The sequence below is a fragment of the Trachymyrmex septentrionalis genome, unplaced genomic scaffold (assembly GCF_001594115.1).
Source record: "Trachymyrmex septentrionalis isolate Tsep2-gDNA-1 unplaced genomic scaffold, Tsep1.0 scaffold24, whole genome shotgun sequence".
Taxonomy (NCBI): domain Eukaryota; kingdom Metazoa; phylum Arthropoda; class Insecta; order Hymenoptera; family Formicidae; genus Trachymyrmex; species Trachymyrmex septentrionalis.
The window spans coordinates 734,855-743,708 of record NW_017305397.1 but is presented as its reverse complement, the minus strand read 5'-3'; the positions used below and the strand labels follow the sequence as shown (position 1 = coordinate 743,708).

The following is an 8,854-nucleotide window of genomic DNA, read 5'->3' as shown; positions in this document are numbered from 1 at the left end:
AAACTTGACATACAGCTGGTCAGTAATTGTATGTATGTATGTATGTGTATGTGTATATGCGCGCGTATCGTACACACATATACACATATACACACACACAAATTATTCCTGTTTCCCCATGTCCCATTCACTGTTAATGCAATTTATTCTGTCTATACTACTGATTAGACCTAATCCTACATTTATTCAGTAAACCGCAAATCGTTCTATTGAAGTAATCATCCAATTATAAATGGCCAAGCATGTCAAAAAAGAAAAAATGCTGTTACTGTGATACAACGCCTTACCTTCAATCATCTTCTTGAGCTCGAGGACCGTAGTATCATCCTTTGCATCGGTAAATATCGTCAATTTTCTTCGCCTGATCATTAAAAATACGTCCTACAACGGGAAAAGCTTGTGAATAGATTTGCAGGTTAGCCGACCTGAATCATCGACCGAACAAGACATCGAAAACGGACCATTCTTACCATTGTGAGCCTAATTATGTACACTTAATATTATAATGTAACGATAGGATTGATATATCGTCACTGGGGATCGTTTTATATCTCAAAAGTTTGTGTTTACTAGCAGATCTTCGGGTCAGAGATGCGACCGGACCCACGGTCGCATGCAGTAACCCCAGATCGTGGAATTGACCAACGCATGCGTGCTCCTGCCGACTCCTACACGCGCACGCGCTGCTGATTACTTGACAATAGAGTTCTATATATAGAGATTGATGTCCCAGTTTCTGATTGGCAGTCTGATTTTGATATGTAATCTGATTGAGTATTCCCTCCTAAGTGAAGTAGCCATATTGTGATCACAGCTGTTTATACAGGCTGTGTAACACACGTAATCGTTAATAGAATACAAAGCTCATTCCGCTAATGGATCAATGGAGTACATTCTTCTTCTTCAATTTTGGCTTTTGCATGCAGTAAATCAGAGAGGTCAATAGCGCCACAATGAAGAATGTTGAATGTATGTTTGTTTATGATACTGGAGCGGTCTAAACATGGCGGCACAAGAAGTGATAGTATAAGGCCCGGTTTCAACAACTCTGATTAAGCTAATCGGTCGATTAAATTTCAGTATGGCAAACTACAAGATTGAAAACATGACCTAATTATCTGGCAGCTGTGAAGAACGATGTGATAATTAACAGCACGGATTCTTATTAGTCGTAAATTTCTTCAATCGCGAAAAAGTTATACACACGTGAGTACCGAGTGCCCCGCCGGAAAAGAATGTTTTCAAGTCTTGTAGTTGATAATGACTGAAATTTAATCGATCAATTAGCTTAAATCGGAGTTGGAGAGATCGGGCCTAGGGATTCAATCTGATGGTAGGGGTTTCGATGTCGGGTCTCTTTATATATAGGACTCTACTTAAGCGTAAGACCGCAGCATACATCACGCATAATGCATGATTCATAAAAGAATCAACAAATCATCATCCTTCTTTTCCTCCTACTTCACAGAAGAGAAGCATTTTGATTGGTTGATTCTCTTATGCGTTCTGCGCAAAAGTGTGTGCTGCGGCCAGTAAACTCGTATGTAAAACTTGGTACATGTTCTGTGTTAAAACCTAGGGTGCCTTCCAACCATCGACATATAGTACTAGAGCTTGATGGACCTAGAAAGAGTAATGTCTAATTCATACTGGACGCAGTAAGCGTTAAGCAGAGGAGCAGCAACCAATCAGTGAGGCGATATTTACAGTGGCGTGAACAATATCGCCTTGCTGGTTGGTTACTGCTCCGCTGCTTGACGCTTGCTGCGTCCAGTGTGAATTAGACATAAGGACTAGTTTCACCAACGCCAATTACTTTATCCGTCGATTAACTTTGAGTATTGCCAACTGTTAAACTGAAAAACTCATCACCTCTAATTTAATTTCGAAAGTATATATTTGTAAAAAATAGTCAAATATATATGGGATCACTAATTATGTAGCGGATTACTACATACGATAAATGTAAGTAATGGAGGAAACTCAGATGCACAAATAACAACGCTCGTTTATTATCACATATTACAATATCTTATCGCGACAATGTGTCTCGTGTGTTCGAATGGTTAAAGAACGAAGAAGAGAGATGGGAAATTCAGTATCGTGTTCGTGAGAGCGCGTCCTCTGGTCGCGGAGTCTAACATGTTTAAGGCATAGTGAAGTATAACTGAAAGAGTGTGTGTGTGTGTGTGTGTGTGTGTGTGTGTGTGTGTGTGTGTGCGCGTGTGTGTGCGTGTGTGTGCGTGTGTGTGTGCGCGTGTGTGTGCGTGTGTGTGCGTGTGTGTGTGTGCGTGTGTGTGCGTGTGTGTGTGTGGGAAGTGTAATGTTTCTCCATAGTTTGTCGAAAGCCAGAAAGAAAGTTCTAGAGCAGCTTAGTGCAGGAACAGAAGACAGACCACGTGAGAAAAAATTGATTTTAATTCATAATAGATTCTTAATAGATTCATTCATAGATATCGTGTGTATAACATGTATATTGATGTATATTGATGTATACAGTCATTTAGTTACAATTTTGCGAGTTTCGATGAAGTTAATCAATTTTTCTATCGTACATACTTGATATTAGCTTCATATAAAGAGTTAGAAATCTGATGACAGATTTAATTTTTATATATAAAATATAATATAATTATATAATTAAAACAGTAATTTAATGTGTACTTAAAAAAACACATTTTCTATTTCTTATTTTCTTTCAGTTCAAAAATATGTTACCTCTCCAGTTATCTCGTCCCTCGACCTCTTTATATAGTGACAATGATAGTCATTTCGAAAGAATAGCCATGGAAAAAAAAAAAAGAGCCAAGGAAAATTATGTTGAATTTATTCACCAATTTGTGGAGAATGTTCGTAGCTTTAGTTCTCAGTATGGCAGTAATTCTAGTGTATATTATGTTGCTACTAACATAATTGGGCCAGTCAGTCAATTTCCAAATTATGGAGATTGTCCACAATCATTTGCCATGGTATGTATATTTCCTTGCATTACTTATTATTGTCTTAAAAGCTGAAAAACAATCACGAACTTTTCTGTATTTCCAAATGGTTATCTTTTAAGCTCAATTGCATTAACATTCTTCTAACTTTAAGCAAAACTTAAAAATTTATCTTTTTTTAAAGTCAACAGAGAGATAGAAAGGGAGATAGTTTTAAGCCTTGCTTAAAATTGAAGTAACATTGGTGCAATCTCGGCCTTACTCTTTTATTTATAACTCTTCAATTAACCTCATAAAACTGATAATAGATATAGAGCTGTGTTTCAAAATTTATTGCAAGTAAAATCTATAATGTATATTACTACAAACTGTAAATTTTTAGCATTGGCAGTGAATTTTGGAACAAAGCCATGGAATAAGGATTGAAATAAATGTAGGAGATCCATCAATTATAACTTAATTATTTATATCTAGAGTGACATCACTCCAATAATAGCAATCTATTTTAATGCCATAAAGTTTTATAATATTTGATCTTTTTTTCTGACTTTCATATAGAGGACTTATGGACCGTGGTGGAACAAAGCACCTTCGAGATCAATTGATTATATGCCACAGAACAATACAGATGTTGTGAGTCAAGATTATATTGGTACGTAATATTTTAATTAATAAATAAAAGATTGTTAAAAAAGATATGTTTCTATTGAGAAGAAAGAGAGTATAATTGTATTGTTTATATTAAAGATATTGAGTATGATAAAGCTGTATATCCAATAAGAGTTTCTATATACGAAGTATTTAATCCTGGGAGCGTAATTCGAATCTGGGCGGAAGATTTTAAAGGTCGATGGTTTTTACTGTGGAATGGACCACCTCAGATTGTTCCTCCGAAATCACGGATATTTTCTCCGCCTTTGCAACCGTGTGACTTTAAAACCAAATTACTCAGATTAGAATTTAACCACAGTTTATTGGACAGTTACGCAGAGATAGAGGCTGTGATGCTTATTGGGACATTAGAATTGATTTTTCCTAGAGATCCAGCTTACAATCAGAATTTAACTAATATGTTAATAAACATTAATCGCAAGCTGTTTGCAACTCCTTGCTGTGAGGATATCCATAATTTAACACCAAATTATAAAAATGCACATTCGGATCTAATCTACCTCAACAAAACATTAATTAAACATTGTATTGTATGCAAAAGGTATTGGAATTATCAATATTAAGTAAGGTTTTTTTTTTTTTTGATAAGTGGAAGTAAGTTTGTACCAATGTTATTTGTAGCGATGTAGTAGCGAATTTTCACGACAGCAACCTAGCATCTCGGCTAAAATTCCTTTATTATTATGTACCACCTCTTAAAGAGGGATCTAATAGTATGCAACGCTTTTTATCAGAAGAACTTCCAAAGTTTACGAAAGATGTTAAACACTCTTCAGATGAATTCAAGAAGCCATCACGTTATAGTTTGTGTGCACTTCCTGTAAAGTATACTAAGAAGTTTTTGTTATATATTAATATTTACTGTTATTTCATTTATTAAAATATATCATATTTTATCTTGCAGGATGAAATAATAATGAGAATATTAAGAAACTTGGACTTAAAGTCATTATACCGTATGGGCAGAGTGAATAAACATTTTAATAATTTAGCACGAGACCGTCTGCTTTATACAAGTTTAAACTTAAAACCATATTGGCATATTATTAATACAAAAACATTGTATAACTTAGCACTTAGATGTAAATATTTACGACGGTTGGATCTTTCATGGTGTGACAAATTTTCTGTCCGGGAACTTGAAAATTTTCTTTTCACTTCTTGTGGTAGTCTCTTAACGCATTTACGATTAAATTGCTGCTCATGTGTCAATAACAATATCATGCTTACAATTTCGACAATATGCAAAAATTTGAAAGGTATATATACAAATGATTATTATAATCATAAGCAAATTATATAATCAATACATATATATTTTTCTTAGAATTAGGTCTACGTAATTGTGATTTGATAAAAGAAAGAGGATTCTCATATCTCGAAAATCTGGAGTTCTTGGAGCATTTGGATCTTTACAAGACACATATAAATACTCAAACTCTTTGCAAGATACTGCGAAAAAATATACGAATGCGTCACTTACATATAGGAGGCATCGACACAAGTCTGAATGTAGATGAAGTTGCAATGGAATTGAGAAATTCATGTCCAGATTTAGAAAGTATAGATTTATGGAAAACGCGCACTCTTACATCGCAAGGTATTGATGCTCTTGCTGATTGCAAAAATCTACGAGAAGTGGATTTTGGTTGGTGGTACGTGTTTTGTCACACTTTCTTTTGAAAATACATGTTTTGTCGCACTTTTTGCAAAATACGTATTCATTCGTTTATGGGATGACGAATCAAATCTAAGATTAACTTACTAATTAATAAGTCTATTGTTCTCATACGAATCTATGCATCATTCCAGTTTTTTAAAAATAAACATACAAATTATCATATTCATAAAAATTTGTATGTTTGTTTCGCTTGTATCTTGAAATAGCTGTGTTGTCTTTCTGTTTACGATTAAACAATATTATATTTTTTATTTACAGTTATTACAATAGAACTGCTTATGGTGATAGTTTTCGTAGATTGTTTTCCTCCTGTCAACATCTGGAAAAAGTTTTCTTGATCTCTGTTAGAGGCCTTACTGAACGTGATCTAAGAGCACTGACATTATGTAAAAATTTAAAACAGTTAGATTTGTTAGGCACATTATCCCTGACAACTGAGATATGTCACGCAATTTTCGTGAATTGTCCTAAATTAGAGATGATTGATCTCAGCTTTTGTGACAATATTACCGATCGCTCGATTCAGCAATGGCGGCAAAAATACATACATATAGCCATTAAAAGAACATGCTTTTATGCGAATAATCATGATGATGATGAAGATGATGATGATGATGATGATGATGATGATGATGATGATGATGATGATGATGATGATGATGATGATCATTATCATGATGATGACGATGATGATGATGATGATGATAATGAGAATAATCTAATATAAATTTTAAGATTTAATGTAAACCTTTCTCTCGAGAAAATCACATTTTCAAAAAAAAGCTAAGTATATGTATCTCTTGAAAGAACGAGATAAACGTGTTTTAATTATACATTTTATATTTAAACTTATTTTTTAAATAAAAATAACATAAGAAATTGTCTTAATTAGGAAATAAAAATTTATGTACGATTTAAATCTCATTTTTAAAATATTTATTAAAATGTAATGAAATCGCATTTTATATTAGAACATCAGGAAATACATCGATTGCTTAATCAGATAAATTTCATCTATCTGGGAATAAAATCGAATCAGTTCTGTGATTCGAGATTACAGTTTCAGTGATATGATACTTGTGCCTACTGCTAAAAAAGAACTAATTGTAATAGATTTTCATATATTTGTATTCGCGCTGTTATTAAAATTTTTTTGTTATTTCAACAAATCTCTTATATTCTATCTTTTAAATATTATGAATTGAAAGTAAAATTTTGTATTCTAATATTTCTATGAAATATATTTATGTTTCATATTAATATATATTATTAAGTATTATTAAGTATTTACAGATATTAAGGTTTGTTTGCATTACAAAATTCCACAAAATTTTTGTACTAAAAATGAAATATACATATACTTGGTCGTTGAATAGAGAGAAAGCGAAATTATCTATTAAAATATTTTTAAGAAATAAGTTTCTTTTGTTTCATTACAACTAATGTTAATATGTAATAAATCGGATAGAAATTTAATAAACTTTATTATTGCTAATAAATCGTATTATTTAGTTTAACATCTTTATATCAATGGTTGCGTTCAGCAGAATGTTTATTTTGCAACTATTGGAAGTTTTCTACTCGCTGATTGGATTATTTTTTTAGAGGGACGATTCTATCTGCGAATCATAAAACGATTGCGAAATTATTTTTTTGCTGAACGCAGCCATCTCTGTACCTTTCTCTTATCCTTGTTTCTCTCACCGAATCGCATAACCAACATTTTGGCGATTTTACATTATTTGCTAATTAGATTTTTTCTATTCAAATTAAGAGTTATTAGATCTATAAAACCAACCAAGAAGAGCGAAGCAATTTTGCTAATTTCTCTTATAGATTGCTTATACATAATCAACAATATAGTTGTTTAATACTCAGCTCAATGGTGTTGATAAAATGAGCTTATTATTCTTAAACTATTCTACAATGTGCTTTTTGTTTTCTGTTTCTTGCTTTTCGCTATTTTTACATTTTGTCTTTTTGCTTCTTATCCGATTTTTTGTTTTATATCGCCCGAGATAAAAGTTAACGAACTTCAAAGAAACAAGAAATACAATTGTCGATAAAACGGTTGTAAAGGGGAAAAAAACAAGAAGTAAAAAACAAGAAACATGAAACAAAAAGCACATTGTAGAATAGGCTTTATGATTTTTGTTCACAGGACGCGGGAACATTTGTTGCGTGGCAAAAGTTGACATGGTAGCCAATCAATTTATCACTTTTCTGAGTGATAGAAGAGTGAAAGAATAATTATTTATCGCGTTAACTTCCGCCGCACGGCAAGTGTTGCTGCATCCTGTGTGCAGAAGCTTGAATGCGTTCAGCAGAGAAAGCAGTTTTGCAATGGTTATAAAATTCTTCAATAAGATTGATTTATATATTTAAATCTATAAAGAACTAAAGGTAACAACCAATCGTATTAAAGAATTTTAAAACAGTTGCAAAGCTGCTTTTTCCGCTGTCAGCTGTGTGCGGCCATGTTATTTATATATGACAACTTGACTTGAAAGTGCTTGAAAGTTGATAGTGGAATTATTGATGGAAGATTTGAAAATTAGATGGTAAATAGATATCATATTAAATAATGAAGTCACGTTGCATTTATATTGGCTGATAACCTTGATTTGATAAAAGTAAGTAAAGAAATTTAATTGCCACATGCAGTGTCTAATGTTCATCATTTGGACAGTATTATTGCAAACCATTTTACTGAATTAAAGTCTTTTTGGAGATTAGGCACCATTCGGCTGAGAAAATTTAGACAGTATAGTATATATCAGCGAAGCATAAAACGACTTAAATTTTTTGGTTTAACTGATCAAGATATTTTAACGGAAGACAAACAAGTATGGAAGGAAAAGAAGTAAGTTGTTATTCTCTTCTCAACCACTTTGTTGAATGGCATAAATGAATCAATACATTCGTAATATTTTTTTAAAATAAGTAACAATTTATATACTTTGGTCGCATTCAGAAACTTCATTCGGATGCATCCTGCGTATATCATTTTATCCATATTTACTGAATGCTAAACAAGGATAAAATGATGCATATGGTGCACCTAGGTAAAATTTCTGAATATAGCTGTGTATAACAAAGAAAACTTATATATATAGCCAGATATATCAAATCTAATTTTTACTACATATGTAATTTGCATACAATTAAAAATTGTCATTGCAGAAAATCTGTTTCAAATGGATGTATTATTTGTTAAAATTAAAGATAGAACTTGATAGAATGAAATTTTGATATTTGAAAATGTTCTGTTATTTGTATTAGCATGTTTCGTTAAATTGATTGTATTTGGTAAAATAAATTGTGAAAATTTAATTAAGATTTTTTTTTTAATTTTACTTCTCCCTTCGTATAAGATTTTAATTATTAATAACTTTTAATTAAAAAATTGGTGTTTTGAAATGTGCAAATAAAAATCTATCGATTAATGCCGTTTTTATAGCAACTATGATTTGGACTTATATCGAAGTCAACCATTCTTGAAATTTTAATTGTTAATTCTTTTTAACTAAAAAACTTTGATTAAAGATATATATATATATAT

At 31.9% G+C, this 8,854-nt stretch overlaps 2 protein-coding genes and 1 long non-coding RNA gene across 5 annotated transcripts in view; 2 read left to right on the top strand and 1 right to left on the bottom strand.

Annotated features, from left to right (window-relative positions):
• Nucleotides 1-658, bottom strand: part of LOC108748690 (transcription elongation factor B polypeptide 2) — a 1,537-nt gene extending 879 nt beyond the window's left edge. Inside the window, exons 1-2 of one of the 2 annotated variants that reach the window (XM_018486965.1) lie at nucleotides 462-658; nucleotides 288-381 (exon numbers count right to left, since the gene is read on the bottom strand). In XM_018486965.1, the coding sequence (XP_018342467.1) occupies nucleotides 288-381; nucleotides 462-473 (106 nt within the window). In that variant the 5' untranslated portion in view covers nucleotides 474-658. The remainder of the gene's footprint in view (nucleotides 1-287; nucleotides 382-461) is intronic. The other variant, XM_018486966.1, reaches the window with a different exon arrangement.
• A 1,605-nt stretch (nucleotides 659-2,263) lies between these two features.
• LOC108748592 (F-box/LRR-repeat protein 4) lies at nucleotides 2,264-5,989 on the top strand (the record flags this gene model as incomplete). The annotated part of the gene is made up of 8 exons (XM_018486832.1): nucleotides 2,264-2,399; nucleotides 2,703-2,969; nucleotides 3,498-3,591; nucleotides 3,687-4,152; nucleotides 4,233-4,431; nucleotides 4,516-4,870; nucleotides 4,939-5,266; nucleotides 5,551-5,989. Coding segments are annotated over exons 2-8 (2,139 nt in total), but the record flags the coding sequence as incomplete, so codon positions are not given.
• Nucleotides 5,990-7,774: 1,785 nt separating this feature from the next.
• The window catches only part of LOC108748637, a 5,304-nt gene continuing 4,224 nt past the window's right edge, over nucleotides 7,775-8,854 (top strand). Inside the window, exons 1-2 of one of the 2 annotated variants that reach the window (XR_001939312.1) lie at nucleotides 7,775-7,925; nucleotides 8,029-8,155. This is a non-coding gene — a long non-coding RNA (uncharacterized LOC108748637). Of the gene's footprint in view, nucleotides 7,926-8,023; nucleotides 8,156-8,854 lie in introns of both variants that reach the window. The other variant, XR_001939311.1, reaches the window with a different exon arrangement.